General features: G+C 43.3%; 1 protein-coding gene across 1 annotated transcript; it reads left to right on the top strand.

Annotated features, from left to right (window-relative positions):
- The first annotated feature begins 12,949 nt into the window (after nt 1-12,949).
- HOXB13 (homeobox B13) lies at nt 12,950-15,388 on the top strand. The gene is made up of 2 exons (XM_007062020.4): nt 12,950-13,730; nt 14,570-15,388. The coding sequence occupies exons 1-2, from the start codon at nt 13,091-13,093 to the stop codon at nt 14,818-14,820; spliced, it is 891 nt and encodes a 296-aa protein (XP_007062082.1). The 5' UTR covers nt 12,950-13,090; the 3' UTR covers nt 14,821-15,388.
- Nucleotides 15,389-26,294: the final 10,906 nt, after the last annotated feature.

Genomic DNA, 26,294 nt, shown 5'->3' on the forward strand with positions numbered 1-26,294 from the left:
GAGCTATCACTCCCTGCCACTGCTCCAATCAGTTTCCAAAGTCAAGTCTAATGGCAAGGTATATGCATTGGGACCTATGGGCCTCATCCAAAGCTCACTGAAATCGACAGGCGTTTCCCCACTATTTCAATGGGCTTTGAATAGGCACCCCCTGTGCAGAGTTTTGATGCCATGTGTTTTCATGTTATTTTCATCATGTCTCCAAAGGACATTTTTCCCCTCCTCTAAAAGCTTCTGTACTGTGTCAGATGCTGAGTTACAACATGTGTTTCAGGACTGTTGACTTTGTGCCAGAATTTCTGGTTGGGTGGAAGGAATTTTGCAATGTCTTTCTCAAAGGAATGAAACAGGCAACTGGGATTGCCTTGCTGGAAAAAAAAGGATCTGGAATTTGAAGATTTGTGTTTCTAATGTAATAACACTACTTGATGGTTCACGTATTTATTTGGAAAACAGTATTACGTTAGAGCTGGTTGAATAGTAAAATAGCTAATGATTCATGCATGTTTTTGTGCATGAAAGCATTTTTCACTATAACTCATGGGGTTGTATTATTCATTACTCCTATTTGCAGTAATGGCTATTTAGACAACTGCCAGTTATTCCTGAACACATGTGCATATTTAGAAAATTACATAACATAACATAAACGATTAGATTCATCTGAAAATCCAAACTGGAAAGAAGGTAATTTGTTATTCCTGGTGTTCTATTTTGGCTCTCCCCCTATTTAAAATGTTTCAGTCATCCAGTCAGGAAGCAGAAACCAAATTAAGTGACTGACTTAGGTGATAAGGTGGTCCGTATTCTTGTTGTATATCTCCTGATATGCCCCTGCACTAGAAGAGCTGTGAATGGCTGCCTAGACCTGCTACACCATTGTTATGGTATCTAAAGATCCACATTTAGAGTAGCTTTTTATGGCCCCTTTGCCATGTTTCTGCAGCCCAAAGGGATGAAAGCATGGGTCAGGATCAGTTCCTGCATATTGTATTTGATGATGATGATGATGAAGGAGAGAAGGCTGTGTTACATTAGTCCCCCATGACTAATATTCCAGTGTATGGGCTGAAATAGAAGCCATGGACTTTCTCAGCCAGGCTTTGTGGACACTGGAACAACATACACAAAGATCCGGCAGATTCTACGCATACCCAGCTCTCCTGCCCCCTTCAAACATTCCTGTCCACCTCAGGTTATCCAGGCCCAAACTAAAGGGTGCAGTATACAAAGCGTGCAGTGGTTCCTCTGCCTGGATGTCTCTCATGAACAGTTATGAAATAATTTTCTTATAGCAGAAGTTTGACCCTAATCTGTCAGAGTTTAAAATAATTTGAGTTTATCTATTGTAACTGGATGTTCTCATTACCTATTAAATGGCTAAGAGATGGTCCACACTTAGAAATTCACCAAAGTAGCTATTCCAGAATAATTATCCCAGAATAGTTATTTCAGTGTGAGCCTCCCTGTGGACATGATTATTCTGGAATAAGCATGTCCACCACATGGGGATTTATACTAAAATAACTATTCCAGAGTAATTATTCTGGAATAGCTTTTTTGATACATTTTCAGAAGTGCTCACCGCTGACTTAACTCTGCTCTCGTTGAAGTCAGGTGTAAAACTCCCTCTTTATACACCTGCACTTACTCCAGGGACATTGCATTCAGTGCTGAGCATCTCCTTACCAGAAAGTTATAGACTTAGTGGGGTGGAGGGAATGGAGAAAAGGGCAGCAGAAATAATCAGGCCGCTGGAGAAAAATGACATAGAAACATATTAATGACATTGAGGGCTAGATGGAGACTTGGATTGTATGCCTGTGAGGTGAAGGAAGAAGTCCCCTGCATGGGCTACCTGCCTGCTCCATGGGTCTGGGCACACTGTGCATCTGCTCAGTCCCTTCCTGGAGCAGGTAGGCAAGGAACATCAGAGAATGGGCACAGCCTTGACTCTGTCCCTTCCATGTGCAGCCAACATAGCTGAGCTGGCTTTGGGAGGTGAGGGGATGTCATAATTTGCTGCTGCTCTAGGCCAACAGTAAATGATCACCCTCTCTCACTTGGAGCAAGGGAGGACCAGGGAGAGAACTGTGCATGCTAGCAGTGTCCTTGAGTCACAACATCTCTCAGGGCTTCCCCTGAGATAGTGCAGCTCAGACATCAGGCCTTGCTCAGGGTGATGCCTAAAGGTACAAGGTAACCCTGAATACATAGCAGGGTGATTAAAGGCAGGTAATAGACATCTACAAATATTGGATGGACTGATGAAACAACAAGGAATGTGAGGAATTATTTAGGGTGACAGAAGGAAGCTATTCAGAAGCAGAAGATTTAAACTGGATATTGGGCAAAATATTGCTATAGCGAGGTCAGTTGGGCTGTGGAATAATTTCCCAAGAGAAGTGGTGGAAATGCCCTCAGTTAGGGCATTAAAACTAGCTTGGGTGAGGAACTATAAAATGTACTGTTGGGAACAAAGCTACCTACCTAGATTCAGCTAGGGTGTGCTATTGCTCTGCCACCGACATGCTCTGTGATCTCGGGCAAATCACTTTAGCCCAGGTCCTCAAAGGAACTGAAATCAATGGGATTTAGGAGTCCTAAATACCTTTGAAGACCAGGGCCTTTGCCTTTCTTTCACTTCACATCTTTAGATGTTAACCTCTTTGGGGCAAGGACTGTCTCCTACTATGCATACCTAGCACAAAGGTCCCCCAATACCAGCTGAGGTTTCTAAGGGTTTCTAAGGGTAGTCTAACAGCAATGAAAAACCCAGGGTCGGCCCATGCCCAATTCGGGCTCATGAGACTCGGGCTGCTGGGCTGTTTCATTGCTATGTAGACTTCCAGGCATGGGTTGGAGCCTGGGCTCAAGGACCCTGCTAGCTGCGTGTTTTTCTTTGCTGTGTAGACGTACCCTTTGGCTATGTCCACACTAGCCAACTGTCCATGTGTCCATGTGTGTAGTTGTGCCTTAGCCCCCTTCTTGTCCACATCTAAACTCCAGAAGCACTTAGAATGGGAGTAAGCTACTGTGCTTGAAAGTGCTAGTGTTATATCAATAATATCTGTCTACTCATTTATACCATGGCCACCACCATTGTTTCTGAGCACATTGCCAGAACAGGTTCCACACTAGCTTTTGCGCTCTCTCGTTTCTCTGATTCTGTAAGAGAGAATGGTCAATGACTGTAACAATATTTCCTATACTAATCATTTTAAAGTTCATTATGTGGTAAATCCTTCGGGCTTGATTCTTCTCTGTGTGTGAGAAGAAAAAAATAGCAAATCACCGGGGAAAATGTGCCACCAGGGCAGCACACTTTGCATGTTTGGCTCCATTTGTTCTGGCTGATTGCTAGATCTGGAGGTGGGTGGGGGTTTTGGATTTGTGCCTCTGCCTAAGGCAGTCATTGTTCAACCTATACTAATGTCCATGCAAGGGTCTCTTCTTATGGATCATTGGTCTAACCATCTGGCACATTCTGCTGGTACAATCCAGGATGGATTCCTTGGGCATTTCTTTACTAGATGTGAGACCCTCTTATGAAACGATATGTGAGAAATAAACAACATTTGTCTGGAATCGCAGAATTCTAATTGCCCATAAAACAGTTATACAGTTTTAGCCCACTTTTCATGTCCAATCCATGCCTGCTACAGCCATAAACTGCACAGAGCTAGACAATTCTACATATATGATGGCCTTTATGGACTGCCATATTGTTGTTGTTAGGGTTCTAGGATTTTGTGACACATCTCAGGAGGGAAGTAAAAGGCATATCGTAACCTGAATTTTTAGCTGTGATTTGCCATGTACATGCCTCAGCTAAGGAATGGAGAGCGTGACATGCCTTTAGCTTGACTGAGAAATAAGCCACCCAACAAAATGCTGCTGGCCCATCTCTCTTTTTGTGTATGTAATTTCCATTCAGTCATGTCCTTCCACCACCCCTGCGCTGGGAGATCTGAAACATCTTGTAATGTGGTGTCTACCCCACTCAAGGCCTAGAGGGGTTAAGATGGCCAGTTAACTGCCCAAGCTGCACCTGGAGGAGACAGGGAGCAGGGATTTAATTAAGCCAGGAAGCTGGTAACAGCAGGCAGGGAAATAAGTTGCAGTCACTCCCTGCGAGAAGGAAGGTGTGTCTGGGGTTAGAGGCATGTAGCCTATGGTTATGCCCTGGGAGGAGTGGGAGTTTGGCCTGGGGAAACCAGAGATGAGGGAGAGTCAGAGAGGCAGGCAAGGCTCAGGGGAAAAGCCGCAAAGTATGGTCAGACCTTGGCTGCTGATGAGAGGGCCCCTGAGCCAGGACCTGGAGTAGAAGGTGGACCTGGCCACTGGAGGAGTGGCACAATTGAAGCAGTAAAGGGAAGACTGTCATTTTGTGGGGAGGGACTTCGATACATTCCACCCCCGCCCTCAAAAGGAGAAACATGTGCTGACCTGGCTGGAGGGCCAAGTCATGAAGAGGGAGCTCCTTGAGTGGCAGCCGGTGAGAGGATGATGGGAGAGACACCTGCTGGAGGATGGTGCAATGCCGAGTCAGACCTAATCCCCCAAACTGCCAGGAGGACATGCTGCTAAGCAGGGAGTGCATCCTGTGACACACCTATAAAGAACAGTTGTTTCATCTGAGGTTATGTGTATAGTACCATATGTGTCTATGGTGTTTTGCAGATGTGTCAGAAGACAGGCCCCTGCCCCAAAGGATCTACAAATGATTAGCTTCATCCTGCAGCCATTTACATCAATGGCAAACTTCCCATTGACATCAGCAATGTAAGACTGAGCCACAAGGACCCAATTCTGCTAGGATCATGCTCATTGCTTCTAATGTTTGTGAGCAGAATGGAGCTGTATTGGGATCATTTACTTTAGGCCAGAGATGCCTTTACTCACATTGAGTAATAACTTACTCCACAGGTAGGGACACTGATTCCAATGGGACTTTTCTGGAAGTAAGGCATGACTCTGTGTAAGGAAGCATGGCAGAATCTGGTCTCCAATGAAGATAATTTGCCCTGTTACATCTGCCACGGGTCTCGTTTACATGAGAGAACAGTACCTTTGTGAGTAGATCTCTCCAAGAAGCTAAGCTGGTGGATCTTGCATTTGGCACTCTGTGTTAACTGGAAATCATAGAAAAGATAGATGGAAAAGGCAAAGACCAATTATGGGCTTGGCCCTGTGTTGTACATGTGTGGAGTGCAACACTTTTAAGAGTGAGGTAGACAATGAGCACATGTGAGCCCAGTCCTGTACTAATGACACTGCTGTTGCGTGGCCACTGAGTTACATCTTCTCAGTACCAGAAGTAAGGCAAAAGAGGAGAGAGCATAGAAAAGCCTCTCACTTATCTGCTGAGCATCAGATCCTCTTCAGGTTTCTTTGCTCAGTGCAGGACCAGGGGCAGGACCCAGGTGGCATCACACCACGATGTTGCTCCCTCTATCCTGCGGGCAAATGGGGAGTCACTTTAGCTCCACTATGCAACTTAGAGCTGCCTCAGGGCTGCTGTAAGTTATTCCCCCTAGGAGCTGTTCCTCCAGCTCAGGATCACCATAACTCAAAGTGCCCTGGCCACAGTATTCTGTATGACTGGGGGGGGGGGGAAGAGCAGGAATAGGGGACATAGAACTGGCTACAACACCTTTATACTACCTGGGAATTCCCCCATGTAAGAGGAATCTGCAGCCAACTTTCCATCCCCTTTGAACCACCAGAGAAGTAATAGAGTAGGAACCAGGATCTACCCCTGAGAATCCTACTTGGGGCTATGTCTCCTCAGACACAGTTATACTCCGCCACACTTGCAGGCTGAGAAGGAATCTGAGACTTTGTTCCACGGGGGAGGACTGTACCACACGGTGCCTGCTCACATTTGCTTCTCTATTGTGCAAGGACTCTAGGATCAAGACAACCTCTGTCAGTCCATCTCCCGCCCCATCCAGGATTGTGCACAATCCCAGGCAGAAAGAGAGCTCCAAAAAGGGGCTCTTCTGGGCTGTACCATACGCAGAGGCAACTCGGTCCCTGGTGGAAGAGCTGGATTTTATTCTTAGCTCTGCCACTGACCTACTGTGTGACCTTGGAGAAGCCACTTAGGCTTTCTGCTTCAGTTTTGCCAGTGGTAACGTGAGGCTAATAGTGCTTCCTTTGTACAGGGCTGTGGGATCTATGGATGGGAAGCTAAGCATTGCTATATTCAGGAGTGCGCAAGATAGCATGTTATCTTCCAAACAGGGATAGACAACTGGCTGGCCCGTTGGGCTGAAACTTGACATTTTTGTCACCCCAGAACCCTTGTGAGGTGACTGCTCAGGAAGGGGCACGGTGGATCTGTGCATGGATCCTACTGTACTTTGCAGTAACTGCCATCACAGCTGCCTTTTCCCACAGGGAGAGGTATCTACTCAGCCCGAGCACAAGTACTAGGCAGCACCTCGCCATCATGTATTATTACTCTGGTCCTCTCTAGGGCCAGCGCCTTGTCCTAAGCACTGTACAAACACAGAACAAGAGACAGCCCCTGCCCTGAAAAGCTGACCTATTAAGGGATTTAGCCTCAAAACATCTCTGGGGAGTAGGAAAGGACCACCCCCCTCATTCTACCAATGGAAAAAAACCAAGGCACAGAGAGACAAGCTGATCCTCTGCTATAGGGTGGGACTGGAACTGGAGTCTCGAGGCACTGAAACCCTGGGGTAGTGAGGTGAATGGGGGTTAGTCACCGACTTCAAAGGGGGCCAAGAGTTCTCCCAAAGCCGTCTTCCGCCCTCCCACCCCGGGGCTGTTAGTAGCGCCCCCAAACATACACCATGCGCCACTTCCTGGCATGCCGATCTCCCACCGACTTCAGATGAATCCCCTGGAATGTTGGATGCATGTTTTCAACAGCAAAAATAAAATGTCGAATAGGGTCCAAGCACCTGCCATTTTGCATGAGGCTAATGGAAATAGAGCCCCCAAATCAGTGCATTAGGGCCATGTCTCCTTATTGCCTTGAGCTCATCAGTTCCTACTGGTTTTTGGGGAATTATCCAATAGGAATCACCTGTGGCGTGGCGTGAATCTTCCCCCTCTTGAATGCGATTTTTAAAAATCAATGAAACGATGTATCCTGTGCTATATCATTAGACCACGCTACAAATAGGTCTTCTGAAGTGCAAAAACTCTAGAGTAAATTAATTAATTTGCTCGGTCGTCTCCCCCCTACTCCCTACCAACACCCCCCCCCCCATTCATGCCTAAAATGAGTTTAAATTAGATTAGCAGCGACTTGGGGAAAAAAATCGAATGCCCTGATCTAGTTTTAGAATATTTCTCTATGTACTTTACAAACTGAATCTTCCTTTACTCCACCTGCTGTTCCAGGGCTTTCCTAGGCTACTCTACGCCCATGAATAAAGTTTACCGTGTGGCTCTTTCAAAAAAGAAGGCAAAACAATTTTAGAAAGGGGCCTATGCCCCTTCACACACCCAGCCTCTGCCCTTCACGTCCTTGAAAGCAAACCTGATCACAGGAGCAGCGCTTAGAAACGATGAAATAAACATTCCTGATAGAAGAACACCTTCTTCGTTAGCGTCGGAGGTTTCAAACCGAAGGCTGAGATTTTTATCCTCCCTTTTCTATCTAGCCCCCTTGTCGAGCCTTCGGATATTGTTTTTGCTGGGGGAGAGGGGTTGGATGAAATCGTTTTAGAGGCAGGTTGAATGCAGACAGATTCCTGCCAGAATTGCGTAGGGCTACACACTTAGCAAAAAGAGCCAACACGTTGCGAGTGTCAGGAGAGAAGCGAGTGATTAAATCATAAAGGGGCCTTTTGTTAAATTATTAATCTAGTAACCGTACTGAGAGATCGCCTCGTTGTCTTTTAAAAGTGCTGCAAATGCAAGAACAAGGTTATTTCCGATGGCTCTCACAGAGCACTCCTGAAGTCCCCGAGCAAGGCACCGCCATTCTGGAAACCTGTTGATTCATGAGTGTCCAAAGTTTACTTTATTGTGGAATTTTTCTTTCAAAATCAATAATCCAGAGGCTTTGCAAAGGTGGCGATTTAAATATTTTAGGGCGTGGCCCATTAACAAGACCTGCGGAGGATTAGAAACAAGATCTTCTGTAAACTGGGGAGAGATTTCTCAAAATAAAACTCAACCCAAGGGCAGACATATCTTCACATTTCTATCCAGGTTAGGGAAAACCAGCTCCAGGGCTTGGGAACTTGTGACTGACATTTAGAGACAAGACCCTGATGTTTTGAAATCACTTAAGTGTTTTAAACAAAACTCACTGGGCTTGGAGTTTGAAAAGCAGGATGGTTGGGAAATGGGTTTGTTTGCTGTAGGATCTGGCAGATGCCGAGTTCATGAGGGGTACGCAGAGCTTCTGGCTCTGAACCATGTTTCTAAAAGAAAAAGAAAATAAAGCAACAAGAAAAAAAAAATCCGAAAAGTGCGAATAATCTACTTTCTGTCACCAGGCCCAGGGACTCATTCATAAGATGGCAAAATAATTGTTATGTAATGTACAGCCATACAAAACACAGCCTGCGAGACTACCATTCTTCACGAAGGAAAATCTGTAACTTCTATTTAATCCTCGGGAATTAAAACTGATGGCAAAAAACTCATGAAGATTTTTTTGCTTTGACCTTATTTCCCAGAAATATTGTCAAAACCAGAAGCCCTGGACAGCCCTTAAGAACTGGGCTCCTGCCCAGACCGAGAACAAACAAATATCCCATTTTCCAAGAATAATTATTTCCAAACGTGAAACTCATAAATTGCTTCAATAGTTCCCACTTAAAGAGCTTTGGGGGAATTTTTTTTCGCTAACTTACATTTCAATTGCTTGGAAAAATTAAAGACAGTTAAAAATTAGTGCATAGCTTTTCAGCTTCCAGATGGAGTATACATCAGCTTCATGGTTCCTATAATCCATGTCATAAAAGGAAATTCTTTTTAAAAAAGAAACCTTCTTCTTAGTGTTCAAAATAAGTTCCACCGATGTGGACAAGCGTCTTAAAGAGATATTAATTGTCAGATAGAAAAGTCTCTGTAAGATCTCCTGCCTCTTATGTTTAAGTTTAATTTAAAGTTTAAAGGATATTTTAAGTTTACTTTTGGAACCCACCTTTTAAACGATTTCTACAGTAAAATGTGTTGTAGCATATTTCAGTGTTATACAGAAAGGGATTGGAATCAAAAGTTGGGTGTATATCACAGTTTTGGAAAACTTTAGTCCATTGGGCTGTACCAACCCAAACAGAGAATTGTCATAAATCGGGTGATACTGGGTACAAAGCTAAATCCGCACCTGTAGTTTTTACTCTGGCAACCAACACAATTGCTTTCAGTGAGACTTTTGCAGAAGGAAGGACTGCAGGATATTTACAGAGTTTACTCTCTGAAAGTCCTGGACGTATAATAACATTATATCATCACAGATGTGCTTGTGAACCCTACTTTGTTTGTTTGTTTTAATCTTGAATACCAGTCAAAAAAAGTAAAGCAAGCAAAACAACTACAAAAATCCCCCAAAGACTTTCTTTGGAGGACTCTACTGTATCACCAAACCACAACTGGCCTGCTTTCAGTAGCTTCTTCTGAATATATTATTGTTCACATTTTATTCTGACATCAATACACTTGCTCATTTGGTTAGGAACTTTCGAAAACCAATCTCTGTATTTCTTGATGCGTGGCCAACTTGATTAAAGGGTAGTAAAGCTCTCTTGTAGGATGGTGTCTAACACGGAGCTGTGAATTCTCAAGTCAGACATTGCTGGGAATAGCCTTCGGTGTGTCTGCCCCATTAAAAGAACGGTGGACTTGAGACTTGCAAAGGTCAAGCCAGTATATAGAGCTCTGCTGAATAGAAAAGCGCCAGAGGTAAACAGGCTCTTAACTTTCAACTTGGCCTTGACCTTCAGATTATGTCTGACCTTCATGCAAAGGAGCATCTTGAGACTTTAGTGTGTTTTCCCCCTGTCTGCAAACATTTGCCTGGCTGAATGGTGTCACAGCCGGGTTCCCAAGCTCGGAGGATGATTTGGAAACAGAAGTGAATAAAGACAATGAAGAAAACAGTGGCCGCTTTTAAATGATATCTTTAAAAATAGCCTTGAAATGAGAATAGCTTAGACTTAAAAGAGAGATTTAAAAAAAAAAATTAGGACCATTTGCTAGTTAAAAAGAAATCCAAGGAGAAACCAGCCTAAAATTTGGCTAAGACTCAGCCATAAGCGACTTTAAGGCTCTTTAGAGAGTGTGAAGCATAAAATGATGACAGGCCATACTGTGATCGCCAGACTTTGTGTTTGGAGCCTGAGCTCAATCCTGCTGCCGCTGATCCAGCTGCAAAAGTTAGCGTTGATTTCGATGGGAGAAGGACAGGACCGACCCCCCCCCCGCGCCCCCCCCCCCCCCCGCTTACGTTTTTAAAGAAATAAAATGACTTTCCGCAGTGAATTCTGCCTGATAGTTTCAGGGCCGCATTTTGCTTGTCCGAATCATTTATTTAAAATGGGTTACTCATGTGAGTAAAGAGGAGAACTTGCCTGTGGTAATGGTTAACTGCGAAGATAATGTGCCATTCCATCATTGATCTAAAATAGCTAATTAATCGGATACACACACACACACACACATATACATAGACAGAGATATGGGTATAGATAGACGAGAGAGAGATTACTGGAAACAAGCCTTTCTTTGGTATTCCTTTGCTAACCTGATTTTTTTTTAAAGATGTCATGGTTTTGGCTTACATCTAATGATCATTTAAAGCTTTTGTCAGCGACCAGAGCTATGGTGGCAATAAACTACACAAGGCAAGACATTGTATAAGAAGAGCAAACCTCCAAACGGAGCTAAGAACAAAGTCACAATGTAAAGTCCTTGGAAGTTTTAAAGATTTGAGTGACCAGATATTTGAAAATGTGTGTTGGACGAATGCGCGCTCAAGACCTTCTTTTAATCCATTCCCTCACTAGCACCCTCGCTTTATTACTGCGGTGACCATCCCTACGTTTAAAATACTTTTAATTTTTTTTAAAAAAACTCTGGGACATGGTTAAAACCGGTGTTATGATTTGATTGTTAAAGTGTCAGGACGGGGCGTCTGAAGATTTGTAACCTCAGGAAGCAGAAGTCTCTCAGGAAGGCGGCTCAGCTGTTCCAAAACTTTCTCTTTGCAAATTAAAAATAAAAATGAAACCCTAAAAGAGCAAAATCCATTCAAATAGTCATGCGAGGCAAGCCTGCCTGGAAATGCACGCGGTCTTATGAACCCTATCCTCTGGGCAAAAACCAGGAGAAGTGGAATACGTTTCAACCAAACGCTTTTTTGAAGGAAAACAGACACATACTTGTGTGAGAGGGTATGTGTGCGTATTAGCATCGTGCGCTTATAGACAATAAAACACACAATTATTTATTCGCGTGTGTACGAGAGAGGAAAACACACACAGAGATTTGGAAAAGTTTTGGATTGAATTCATAATTCAGAGACGTGTGTCTGGATGAGAAAGAGTGCGTATCTATATTATTTAATCGTTCAAAAACTTTGGATACTCTCAGGTTTCAGAGTAGCAGCCGTGTTAATAGTCTGTATTCGCAAAAAGAAAAGGAATGCATCCGATGAAGTGAGCTGTAGTTCACGAAAGCTTATGCTCAGATAAATTGGTTAGTCTCTAAGGTGCCACAAGCCCTCCTTTTCCTTTTAGATACTCTGTTCCTTTCTCTGGCACACACGGGTACGTCTGAATTGTGTAGTCATTCCAAAACTTCTCTGTCGGTGCATGACCGAATTATTTACTCGCTCAGAACCTCTTCCAGAGACTGGGGCAGCTCATCTGTAAGCAGCTATCACTGAAAACCTCGATTTGTTTTTTTAAAAAGGGCAGTTATGTTTCCCGAGACGGCGTTCAATGCCATGCCGCCACCCAGTGAAAACAAGGCAAGGCTGTGTCTGGTGTGGATTAATGCAGCTCTTAAAAAAAACAACCCTCCCAGACTTTCCTTCTGCACATAGTTAGTGCAAGAGGATTTTTCAGCTTTTGCAATTATATGGCAGACCCAGCATTTTGTAGCATTGCTGATTGCTCCCACCCTTCCCCAAAATTGTATCCTTTCCTTCATGGCTTTCCCCTCCCTGACTCTTCATTCTTTCCCTCCCAGGGGACCATTGTCTTTTACAATTGTTATGTAAACCCTCTCGCTCGCTCACTGTTTTAAATAAAAAACATATTTTTTAAAAAAAAATAAAAAATAATTGAATGAACGTTTGCAGGCAGAGAGAGGGGAAAAGAGAGCCACACACTCTCCTAGCGAGGAAACAGTCAGAAAACCCGTGCGGTTTAGGAGAGCCCTTATGAACTGCATGAACAGGCAAAAGAGTATATTAACTTCTAAAGTTATTCTAACTTTATACTAAATAAAATCGAAGTAATTCTAAGGACGTCTAACTTTTTAGAAACAAGGAGATTCGGAATTCTTAACATGCTCAGACAAGCGTTGTGTCTCCTCATGGGGAAAATGTTCCTGCATAGGGTAGTTTTTTGGAAGTGTAGTTTCTAGTGCACGAGCAGATCTGCCTGAAAGAACGTAGACAACGAATGGCAGGAATTCCTTTCCAGCGTAGAGTTTTCTCACTGGGAATGTTCCTATAATCTCCGCTCCTTCTTGGTAAGATGCAGTTTGAGAAGCAAAAACTCCCCCCCACTCCCACCCCCGCTTGATTTTGTTTGGCCTGTCGCTTGTGCAGGGGTTTAGTTTTTCCACAACTGCAATAAAAGGATTTTCGCAATAAGACTATTAGAGTTTTGGTTCCCACCCACCCCCTCTCACACACCCCCGCCTTCTCTCTTCCCTTCCCCCCTCACTTCTCCCGTGGGCTCTCAGCAGCCAATGAATAACTCGGCTGGGAGAGCCACGTAGTTTGCGTCAGAGCAGCTTGGCTGGAGGCAATGCACCCTCCTCTGCAGTTCCCAGGCTCTTAAAAAGATGAGGAGCCCTCCTTCCCCAGAGCTCAAATGCTGCCGAGTATGATCTGACCCATGCACCGGCCTGCAAACCTCGCTGCATGGACCCTGGGACTTTCGCGAGCGCCGAGGAGCTGGATGAAAGCACCAAGACGAGCATGGAGGGGCTCATGGGGGCGGGCGGTTTTGCTGCAAGCCAGTGCAGGAATCTCGTGGCTCACTCTGCCGTAGGAGGGCCCCCGCCTCCTGCCTTCGTGCAGGGTTCTAACTACCCCACCCTGGATGCTCCCAGTGCAGGTCCCGGGGAGCCCTCCAAGCAATGCATTCCGTGCCCTGCTATCTCCCAAAGTTCCTCCACCACCCCGCCTTTACCTTATGGATATTTCGGCAGCGGTTATTACTCTTGTCGGGTTGCCAGGAGCTCCCTCAAACCTTGCCCCCAGTCCAGCTACTCTGCAGAGAAATATGTGGACACCCCAGCGGCCGCTGATGACTACCAGACCCGACCGACAGAGTTGGCTTTCTACCCCGGCTACGCAGGCCCTTACCAGCCCATGGCTAGCTACCTGGACGTTTCTGTAGTTCAGACCATAGGTGGGCCGGGAGAGCCCAGGCATGAGACACTTTTACCCGTGGACAGTTATCACCAGCCGTGGGCTTTAACCAGCGGTTGGAACAGCCAGATGTGTTGCCCCAAAGATCAAAACCAGGCTGGGCACCTCTGGAAATCTGCCTTTTCAGGTAATGTCCCCAAACCCTTGCCCTGCTTTCTCGGAAGCTTTAGGTAGACTGATGTGCCAGGCAGGTGACTTAGCTGAAATGGTTTGCTCTAGTGTGGAACGATGAAGGGATCTACAAAGAAGTTTTCAGGTGTGGATATTCCAGTTCAGGGAGGTACAGTTGCAACATGTCACACTCCAAACAAGTAGAAGGCCACCGATATAATTCTGACACCTAGCACGGTCTAAGCAAATAGACTCCAGTGCTGATTCTGATTTAAGAAGGTACTCTGCAACATGGCACAATGCAAGCAAGTAAACGCATCAGTATTATTGTGATGCAGTAATGCACTCTGCAAGAAGCCACAATCTAAGCAAGTGTGTGTGTGCGTATTATTCCCATTCAGGCATGTACCTTGCGATATGGTGCATTCTAAGTGTGTGTGTGTGTGTCCAACACACACACCTGTTCATATATATATGAATATATATACACACACACCCCTATTCAAGGTGTGTATATAGATGAATGAATACACACACACACACACACCTATTCAAGCATATGCTTTGGAATATGCCACAAATCCAAGCGAGTCAGTAGGTATTAATATGATTCTGTTCCTTGCAACGTAATTTGATTTTTTTTTAACTAAAAAAAAAGGGGAAGGATAATTTATGGTGATGAAATAATTCTAGAGAAATAAAAGGGCGCTTGCTTGTCCCCATTTAGAGGAGGGTGTGAGGGGTGTTGGTCAGTTACACGCCCTAGATGCAGCGTTCTTGTCTGTTTCCCCAGCCCCTGTGCGTCCAGCTAGTCTTTACCCCCGGAGCTAAGCTCTGTTCTTTCTCCGCGCTCAGATGCGGCCCAGCACCCGCCGGACGCCGGTTCCTTCCGCCGGGGTCGCAAGAAGAGGGTTCCCTACAGCAAGGGGCAGCTGAAGGAGCTGGAGAAGGAATACGCCAGCAGCAAATTCATCACCAAGGACAAGAGGAGGAAGATCGCGGCCGCCACCAGCCTCACGGAGAGACAGATTACCATTTGGTTTCAGAACAGGAGGGTGAAAGAGAAGAAAGTGGTCGCCAAAGTCAAAACCAGCAGCACCCCGTGAGGAAACAAGGACAACCCCACTATCTTAACAACACAGCCGCCACCCCTGCTCCCCTGCTGGGTCTGTGTGGGCCTGAGATGTAAAGAAAAACCAAGGAGGGGGGAAAAAAATCATCACCTGGAAATTTGACTTATCCGCACCTCCCCCCCGATTCCCCCAGCCCCACGCCCGCCAGCTCCCTCCCAGTGAATCCAGGCGAAGGACGCGCTTTATCTGTGGCCTTGTTGTTGATCCTTTAATAAGTTAAACCCTTCTGTAAATGCCGTTGATTTAGGAAGATGCGACATGACCCCGTCTGGCTGTAACGGAAAGTGTGCGGTTTACCGGTTTTGCCTTACAGCGCCCCGTGAGCGCCCTAGTCTCTGTGTCGCTGTCCCTTTGTATGAGCTCCGTTCCCGAGAGCGCTTTAGGAAACCGCCCGAGTGAACCGAATTAATAAATTCCAAATGCGTAAGAAGGCTCTGGATGGCGTCTCGTTCAGCGTGTGCACCAAACTCGCCCGGTAGATTGCAAACCCCTCAGCTGTGGAGTTGGGGCATTTTTAGATGGAATAGTTTTAACAATTTCTTATGTGGGTCAGGAGAAAATTAGCCTTATAAACTACAGTCTGAAATATATATATTCTTCTATATAAATACACACATGTGACTGAATATATATACAGGCGTATATATAAATATGCACATTTATACACGTTTGCATTCATATATATGCTTATATATAAATACACTCACTACTGAATATATATTATACTCCAGTGTGTATAGATACAACTAAATATATACACACACACATTTATGCATACATATATATGCTTATATACAAATACACACGACTGGGTATATATTTATAGTCGTGAGTATTTATATATAGTCATGTATATGATATATGTATGCATGCGTATATATGTGTGTATGTATACACAAGTGCACACATTAGGTTTGTCATGCATATTTACACACGTACGTACACACATTTACACACACACACGTATGTAATATAAAATGGATGTGTGCATCAATGCTTGTATGTGTGTATGTGCAAACTAAGTGCGTATAAATATATTAGTGCATTTATTTAGATACACTTACACACAGCTTTATGTATATATGTACACGTACATACACACATATGCATTTGTGTACTGTATGGACATGTTTATACATACCCATTTCCGCTCTCCGGCTCTTCAGAATAACCCGTCATATTCGTACATTTGATATCATAGGCTGAGAGGACCTCCAATATAATACCAGTGTTAGATATTGTGAGATCTTGTACAAACGTCCTATAACAACATAGTGAAATAATATTGCTCGACTTGTAAGCTTATTTTATCGGTTAGGGTTGGGTGTAGGATTTCAGAGAAGCAACTGGGAAATTAATTGTTCTTTTCTTTAAAGTATATCATACAGAATCTTTTCAGTATTTAGAGGAAGAAGCTTCCAGCAATGATTCCTCCACTACGGATGTATTTGAACTTGCATGTAAAACTCTAGCGACTGGCACTTTCGTTTTATGTAAAGGCTAGTCAAACCCAAAACGTCCTGCTCACTTCTTTTTTTTTTTTTAAAGCCCTAACCACTCAACTCACAGCGAATATCCTAAATAATGACAGACCATTGTTTAACAGCTTGTCTCTGTTCTTCCTTTTGATGTTGTATTTCTCATATTTACAAGATACCATAATCTTCAATCTGTGAACCTTGACTCGAGGGAAATACCATAAGTGCAGTCCCATAAATATAAAGCGTAGGGTTAATAGATTGAGCAGAAATCTCTCTCTCTGTGTTGCAATTAGTAATAATTAATCTATTTCCTCAGTATTTGTACTTCCCCCCTGCTCTTACACATGTCAATATGACTGCATTGTATACTTGTATGCCCCCCCCCCCATGACTCCCCGGAATGAGTGAATGTTGAGGGTGGAAAAAAACCCAAGCAAAAAAGCCAAACAAGATTGTGACATTTTATTTTCCACGGGTGGCTGCTGGTGTGAGGAAGCCCAGGTGCGATGGGTGGATTGTGGAGGGCGGCCTGGGTGCGGTCAGACGCTCTTGCTCATTCAGTGTGGATGGGAGTAGCCTAGAGGGTTATGATCTGGATGATCGAGGGAACAGCTGATGGCTGGGAGCGGGGGTAGGAGCAAATGGCTGTCTCTCTGAACTCCCCAAAGGTGGGGCTCCCTGCGGCGAGTGGGAGGGGCCTTCTCTGAGCCACAATAACTCAGCCCTTAACTTTGACCCCTGAGACCGAGTTCCCTGCACCATTAGGCAGCAGTGACCTTGACCCTGAGCATTCCCCGCTCCCCCGAATAGTTAGGAAAGAGCCTCCTAGCATCAGAAAACGTTTAGAGATTGGCATTAAAGAAACGCTGCTTATTAGAAGACCAAGAGCTCCACCTTCTGTTTGCTCGTGTAAAAGGACACGGTGGCGTGAGGTCTTGCCTTGTAAAATTCAGAGTGCCCATCTCATGGTGTCTATATGTTTTATTTGTCTCTTTCGAGGTCTCAGTTTCTCTTATTGGGCGTGTTGGGGACAAAAACTAAGAAAGCTCAACACCATGGAAATTCCTGGGGCAGGAATCTGTATTCGCGCGCTCACACAACCCCACAAACCCCACAAACAAGTACACACAGACATACAAATATTTATACACACACAAAGAGAGCGAGCGAGAGACCCACACATACATCCACACACAACCACACACACAGAAGCATACAAACAAGACACAGCCATACACCTAACAACACACAAACACTTTCAGACGTAGACATAAAAATATACACAAGCATATACAAAACAAATACCTACACACAAATACAGAATCTCTCTCTCTCGCTCTCTTTCGCTCTCTCTCTCTCTGTCCTGGTACATCAATACACAAATAGAAGTAAGTGTTTAAACATCAGCCCATTTCCAGAGCGATGAATGAGCAAGCAAAGCCGATCTCTAACTTGGTAGCTGAAATATTTACACTAGGGCAGGGATGCAGGGGTCGACTCGAATCCGGAGCGCTTTGCTGCTAGCCTGGGTCCAGATTCTGTTCTGAGTTACCCCGATGTACATCCGGAATAACTCCGGATTTACACCAGTGAGATCAGAATCTGGTTTACTGGAGAATGCAGTGCAGCCATCAGGATACGGGCTTCGTGGTGGTTTATTTTGTCTCTCAGAAGCGGCGGAGCTTCATTCCAATTTACCAGCACTTTCCTTTGTTACTTACAAAACATCACAAGCAAGCAGGTCACGAAGAGCGATTTCTAGGCAGGGCTGCACAACAAGAAGAATTGCTTACTGGCTTGCAAGACAGAAAGGGGAAAAAAGGAAAGAATAAGGCAGAAAATGCATTTGATGGAAGCTGGTATACACGCATGGTTCTGAGCCACATTTGTGCAATCCGCTTTCTTCCAGTTAATGAGTTGGGGGCCTTTGACATTCTAGAGAGGAACAAGGGGCTGGGGATTATATTTCGAAGACCTTGAAACAATGGGTTTCAGAGAATCAACCAACCAAATTACTGGCCCCTATGGATTCAAGTTAGAAACCCCAATTTTGTCTGGTCTTCTGGCCTCTGGAATCGCTCTTGGCTAATCAGTTACTGAGAAGAAATCAAGACTTTTACGTGTGTTTGGAAAGGGCTGCCTATCCTAAAGGTTCCTCTATGTATCCTACAGGATTAAACCCATTGATCATATATTTCCTCCTCCCCCACACTGGAATCTAAAATAAACAAACCAAAACACTGAGAGCAATAATGTAGTAAATCAAATTAACATTATCTTCCCTTGTCTCCGTCTTCATTAATATTTGATTTAGGGTCCTTTCTACGAGCAGCACCTTAATCATTTCTGTACTTCTGGGGCATGGAAAGCGCTATAAATCTTCCGAAATTTGCATTCAGGTATATTCGCTTGTATATCTAGTCTGAGGTCTATGTAACGGAAACCGGGTTTGCGAGACAAGCACAGTGATTTAATAAACTGGTTGCTGTAATTTATTCAATGCAAACAGATTCAGCAGAAGCGCACGGTACAATATGGTGGAGGTCAAGCGAGGGTTTGGGTTTCTAACAATAGGATATTTGCCTACCTGTTTGTATCAGAGGGGTCCTCAGAGCAATGCTTTCTGTATTCCATAACTCACACAAGGTTTGTACAAGGGTCTCCTTAATGGAATACCTTGTGTGGTTTATAACCCACCCACCCACATATACTGTCTGTATAAAGGCATCTTTGAGCAAGGACTTCTGTATCCTAGTTTATATATATATTTTTTACACACACACACACAGACACACACACACACCGGACTCTACAACAGAGCTGCTCCACGCCTGAAAGATACCACTCTGAATTTGCCCCTCCTTTACTATCCTCAGCTACATCCACTTCGAACGTGAGACGAAAAAATGCCGGGGGGGGGGGGGGGGGGAGTAATAAAAAAAGATCTTTTAAAACCAGGAGGGTGAGAGTTATGAAGATCTTTATGGAGCGGGCGCAGAAAAACGCTTGGAAAGCTTGTAAAAAAAAAAAAAAAAAAAAAAGGGAAGGGAAGGGAACACTTTAAAAAAGAAGCAAAAGGATTTTCGAGGTAGGATGAATGCCCTTTCCTCCTCCCCCCGCACCGAGAACGAAGAATTTTCTGGATTTTTCCCCTATGGCTGCCGAAGGTGATTTTCCCATTTAACTTGAAACCCAGAGAAGCCAGAGTGTGATGTTTGTTGGGCCTACCCAGTCCATTCATATACATATATACGTGCAAGGTAAGAAAGGCTTTAAGATAAATAGCTGCGCGGGTTTTTTGGCTTGCTGGGGGGCGAGGGGGGAGTGAGTGAGCAGGATCCTCTGAGCTGGGGGAAACAAGAAACAACAACAACTACCCAACAAAACAAACCCCCAGCAAAATTGTTATAAAGGGATATGAAAGGAAGAAAAAGACACAAACACAGTAAATGCATCCGATGAAGTGAGCTGTAGCTCACGAAGGCTTATGCTCAAATAAATTGGTTAGTCTCTAAGGTGCCACAAGTCCTCTTTTTCTTTTTGCGGATACAGACTAACACGGCGGCTACTCTGAAACCAGTAAGAAGTTATCAGCTCTAGAGGGGAAAATGGAAGGGGACTCAGGAGGAAAGACAAACACAGAACTAGGAATCCTTAGAAACAGGTCATTATTGTTTCGTCATATCATTGTAGGCCAGGCATGAATCTCTCTGCTTGGGAAGAAAATCCACCTGGGGAGTAAGAAAAAAAAAGGGGGGGTGATTCTCCTAAGCATTCAGTGTATACACAAATCTCCCCTAAAAGACATTTTTTGAGTTGAAAAGAATGTACCTTGTATTGCACTTGGATACCTGGTGTCTAGCACCACTGAGCATAGAATCATAGACTATTAGGGTTGGAAGGGACCTCAGGAGGTCATCTGGTCCAACCCCCTGCTCAAAGCAGGACCTAATCCCCAACTTAATCATCCAGTTTTAGTTGTCCCAAATTCACCAGTATTTCAATTACTAGTATAATCAGACCGCTTTTCTCTTTTCCGGAAATGGTTATTTAGTTGGGGGATTTTTGCGGTTGACAGGAGAACATTAGCCAGGAGACAAGGAGATATGAAAACAAATCAAGCGGGTCTCTCCTTTCTGAAAATCTAAACGCAAAATCTAAATTCCGGATTTTTTTAAGCGGAGACAAAATATTCTTCATCTAACGCTGTAGGGACACTGAGCCAGCAGCCATTTAAGTGGAACAGAGTAAAATTCCCTTTTCTTGAAAATATTTCAGATAATATTGGGTTCAAATATTTTCTTTTCTATGGGGCACTGCTTCACTGTATTTTTCTTGTCTGCTTTAGCGGGAGAAAATCAGATAAAAACAGCAGTGACAATATTTCCTGCTTTTTAAAAAAGGAATTATACCGCAATTAATAAAATTACACCTGACAGAGCCTTTCATTCAAATATTTGAACTAAAACGGCATCGCTTTATAAACTCGCCTGCTGAATTCAATAAAAGAGCGCGTGAACCTGAAATTAAATTTCAGAATATAAAATGAATGCTAAACTAATGTAGATATTGTGAAAAGTAAGATAATTATCTGAGCTGGAATACCTAATTATATAATAATTACATACAGAATTGCGTATGTGTTCGTATATAGAGTTCGAACAAGCCTTTAGTGTAATTGTTGCTGATTGTTTTTAAAGATCAAATTTCCATCAGGAAAATGCCTGCATTTGATTGGCATATTTTCATGGTTTTCCACTCTGTTTCCTTTTTTTTATATATGCATAAAAAACACACGCAAATATATAATGTGTCAAATACGTGTTTATGAAAAACCCAATTGCCTTGCGTTGAGAGCAATGGTTTTGCAAGGCAGATCACTGGATTTTGTTTCAGTGTGAATTTGAAATTAGATAAAGGCCAGATAAACATTGCGGTTCTGTTGTTGTCGTCGCTGGGTCTTGTTTTGCTATTTTAAAAGTCGTGCTTGGATCCCTTTTAAAAATAGGAGCCTAGCTGCAAGCGGACAGCGATTCATTTCTGGAGTTTCCAGCCACTTGCACAGATTCCTGTTTGTTTTAAAAGCTAACATTTCTCCTGCATTCCTCTCACCCCAGAATCTGGGAAGCGGTATTGGAAGCAGGCACTGAGACGACACACGCTCGATCCTGCTTCCATTGAAATCAAAGGCAAAATCCGGTTCGGCTCCAAAGGCAGGTGAGGAGAATAAAAACACACTTTCTCCTGTAGTTACTGGAAAACTCAGGGAATCTTTAAAAAAAAAACAAAAAACCCAGCCTGCAAATATTGAGGGCTCTCACTGAGAGATGGGTCGCTTTCTTATGAGTGGAATGATCTTGCGAAGAAGTGAAATAGGGAAATGGAACAAATGATCGGTCTGAGGCCAGTGGCATGGGAAGGATGTTAACCCCAGATGACTTTAGTAGGAAAGTGTCTAACGTCCAGCAGATACATTTTGAAAGTGTCACTTACTTTCATTCTCTTGCACATCCTTGAGAGTGGCCACCATGGTTATTCAGTGCGCTTTACAAACTCAGTGCCATGGTGGGATCACCACGCTGCTTTCTACTGCTTGTGTGGACTTTAATTTCTGTGGGGGTTTTTTTTTTTTTCACCCATGGAAGGCGCAGACCCGCCTTGCTGGTGCACCCAAAACTCCCATTAACTACAGTGGGAGACTTGGATGCGAAAGGGAAAGCAGGTTTCAGAGTAGCAGCCGTGTTAGTCTGTATTCGCAAAAAGAAAAGGAGGACTTGTGGCACCTTAGAGACTAACCAATTTATTTGAGCATAAGTTTTCGTGAGCTACAGCTCACTTCATCGGACCGAAGTGCTTTCCAAAGCTTATGTGCATACACACGTGGGCGTTTTCTTTCTTTCTTTCTTTCTTTCTTTCTTTCTTTCTTTCTTTCTTTCTTTCTTTCTTTCTTTCTTTCTTTCTTTCTTTCTTTCTTTTTTCTTTCTTTCTTTCTTTCTTTCTTCTAATTAAAGAAATATCAGGGATACTATTAGATGTGAGAAAATTAAATATTTCCCTAGGGGGTAACATCTTTGTAGAGTATTTCCTCCTTTCCCCAGCTTTCTACTCCTTTCTTTTGTTCAAGTTCATGCTCACAGCACACCGAGACAGGGTTGGGATTTTTTTTTCTTCAGAGGTTTTTGTCATTGAACTTGACTCCATGTTGTAAACATTCCTTTGACCCCCACATGCATCTTGAGAGATGCCATTAAAGAAGAAACCTGGCTGCTCTCTGTGTGTTTAGCCCTTTTGCAAGTCATAACAGAATCACAACCAAACCCAACGAGGAGAAATCAAAGGTAAATCTTTATTCGATGATTTACAAGTTGAGTTACAAAAGTAAAATAAGATCAAAACAGGTTTTTTACTAGACTTATTTTGCAGTAACATAAAACGGTATTGACCTTCTTAAGTGTTATGATGCTGAGCATCATCCCATAATTTTAGCTTAAATAAGAAAGCGCTTAAAATTGCCTCCAGTAATGATCTGAATGCAGAGAAACTAAACTAAATAACGTTCTAACAAGACATTTACAGGGAAATGTCTTTTTAGTGTGTTATAATGCAAAGAGAGAAAACGCAGCTATTTCCCCCACCCCAATAAATATCAAATCCATGACTCCTACCCAAGTTAATGCTGATTAATAACAAAATTAGAAATATTCTTTGCAAACTGAATTGGCATTGATGAGTAATGACACTACTGCAATCTACCGGCATGAAATGCACCATCCAGGGGAAATAACGCGGATTTATAAGCTTTTAATTCCAATGTAGCAGACTGTACACTGAAATGAAATATATGTCACTTTCTCCCCGTTTTAAAATTCGAATACCTACATGGTTTGCCAATCGGTTGCTCTTAAGTGACTTTCAATACATTTTAGTTCCAAGTGCAGGCGATATCCTGTGTTGCATATAAACATCAAATCTAGGATTGTAACCTATCGTATGTATTCTGCACTCTAACGGATAGAAGCAAGAGACGAGTTAATTTCAAGGAAAATTTTGCCCTCAGTGTATCTTCTTTGTTGCGATCAGTTAAACATTGGCGATGGTCTTAATCTTAAAATGTACAGACATTGAAAAATACTCAATGACCATCTGGACTGGGGTCGGCCATTTTCTTTCATAGGTCGATGGTGAACATAGTCACATATTTCAGGAATTGGTCTAATGTAGCAAAGCTCCTACTGAAATCAATGAGCATTTCCCCCGAAGAAGATGTTTCCCGGCTACTGTGTCAGTCTTGGGCACCCATTTTAAAGACTGGGTTGTTCAGGGGTGTCGAACCGGGTCCAAAACATGCAGCCAGTTGCACCAGAGTCAAAGCGTCAGAACTTGTAAACAGCCCTGTTCCCGGTCACTCGGCCTTTGATACAGGTTAGACAATGCTGAAAGAGGGCTAGTGTAACGGGAGCGCATCTTATTCCTGCGGCAGAAAGTTGCGCCTTCCATCTTTTTTGTCGGGAAAAGCGACACAGGGAAGAGGGGGCGGCGGGCTCTATCATTAGTTTCGCCATGCAAATAAGGCTTGCTTCCTTTGAAAGTTGCCGCTTGAATAGTGGTATTTTAAACCTGTGACCCTCAGACAGATCCAGCGCCTTAGGTGCTCCTGGACGTGTAAGGAATTCCCAGGAAAGACACAGCGAAGAAAGAAAAACGATTTTTTTTTGGGCGGGGGGGAGACCATTATTTCATTTTGCAAGAACCCAACAAATTACTCTATTTGAATCAAGTATCAGAGGGGTAGTAGCCCTGTTAGTCTGTATCCACAAAAGCAAGGAGGAGTCCGGTGGCACCTTAAAGACGATCCACACTCTAAGTAAGATTTGTTTTAATCCTTTTCGCTTTCTGCACTGGGGCATTTCCTCACAATTTCCATAGGGATTTTCTTTTCATCAGATCCAAGTCTGTAAAATACTCTTTGTATGGATTTGCTTTTATTGTACAAACTAAGGTCGACAATGCAACTGGATAGCCAGAGAAGAGTTAACATTGTAAGGGAAGATTTAGCTGTTCTTCATGGGAAAATTAGTTCATATTAGGAAGCGATTTAGTTATTTCCACATCAGTGGGAGCACAGATCTTTCCAGACACCCTATGGCAGATCGGGAGGGCCTTTCATCGCCTTTGTTTCGAATGAATTCTTAGAGAACAGCGCAATCATCATATTTGGTCAACTTTAAATCATCTGGCGGCATAAGGTTACCGTCACTAGCGCGTGTTCTGGATCATTAGGGTGAGCCTAGCAGGGTGCAATAGGACAGTCATTATTGTAATCAGGCAAGAAATGCTGTGGTCTCTATAAATGTGCCCCGTGGCTTGATAGGGAAGAAAAAAATGTGAATCAAAATGCATTTCTCTGCGACATCTGAGCATGGTAGCCAGTCAGAACGCTGATTTCTTTATGCCTATGGCTGTAGAATCTATTATGAATTGTTAAGTGTGTCACCTTTCGTGTTGCTAGCCGCTGTTCTACCTGTCACCTTATATGAAACCCGGTCAACGCTGCCAGATTCAGAAGAAAGAGCTACATCAAAGAGGTTTGGCTTACTAGAAGTTGGTCCAATAAAAGGTATTCCCTCACCCACCTTGTCTCTCTAATATCCTGGGACCCACAGGGGTACAACAACTCTGCATAAAACCAACATGGCCGCTGTAGGTGTGTTTGCATCTGCACGTTGCTTTAGCACATTCAATAGGCTATCATGTGAAAAAGAGCAGGCATAAAATACAATCACACAGGGGTCAGAGTAGCAGCCGCCTTAGTCTGTATTCGCAGAAAGAAAAGGAGGACTTGTGGCACCTTAGAGACTCAGGAAAGCTTATGCTCAAATAAATTTGTTAGCCTCTAAGGTGCCACAAGTCCTCCTTTTCTAATTACTCAGGAGTAAACAGAACCCAACAGAGTGAAATTGGTTGTTTTTGTCCTTCTGCTGTCTTATTGATTGCATTAGAAGGAAACCTACCAGTCACAACCACCAAGAAACTTGTGCTAGAAAAATCTCTCTTCCCCCATCCCCCATGGATACGCTCTCTGTAAACAAAACCATCAGATATTTCTTTTGCTCCATGCAGTTTAAAGAAAAGAAATCAGTTCTGGGAATCTTAAGCACTTTAAAGTTGTAGGCAAAAAGGTAGTGGAACACACTGATAATCTTGAATGAGAAATAATTGTAACAGGCATAAACACAAGCCTGTGTGCTATGCAAGAGGAACAAATATGTATTTAAAATTGATTGTGAGCAGCTGAAAATGAAAACTAGTTATAAGATATAGATGTGTTTTGCTCATTTATTCAAATTAAAATGTTGGAAGATCTTCTAGTAAGTAGTACTAGAAAAAATGATAGTAATGTAATACAGTTGTTGACAGGAGTTCCTTTTAGACACAATTTGGACATAAGAATGGGCATTTTTCTCCCTAAAGACGCTGTGTGGCCAGGTATATAAGCAACTGTCAATCTTTAGTCACTGAAGGAAGTAAAAAAAGACCTTTCTGAATCAGGGCTTAAAACTTGCTGATATTGGCCCTTAAAATTAGATTATCTGATACCCCTCTTTAAAATATAATCGTAAAAGAATCAGGATTTCCATGAAATCCAGTATTTATCCAGATTGGTGTGGGTAGGTTAAGAAAAAAAGCCCTCAGATCTGGAAACATTCCAATATCAAAAGAATGTCGAGAAGAAATACCATACTTGTGAAATTAAAGCTTAGTCTATAAAAGTAGATGGGAACAGGATCTGGCTCAGAGACCTAACACACACACACACACTCACACACACACACACACACACACACACACACACACACACACACACACACACACCAATGCATACAGTTTCACCATCAGTGTTAGTCCTGCATAGAATTTATCTGAAAAGTGATTGTATGATTTTTATTCCACATTTAATTTAACCTA

Source organism: Chelonia mydas, chromosome 27 (genome assembly GCF_015237465.2).
Source record: "Chelonia mydas isolate rCheMyd1 chromosome 27, rCheMyd1.pri.v2, whole genome shotgun sequence".
Taxonomy (NCBI): Eukaryota; Metazoa; Chordata; order Testudines; family Cheloniidae; genus Chelonia; species Chelonia mydas.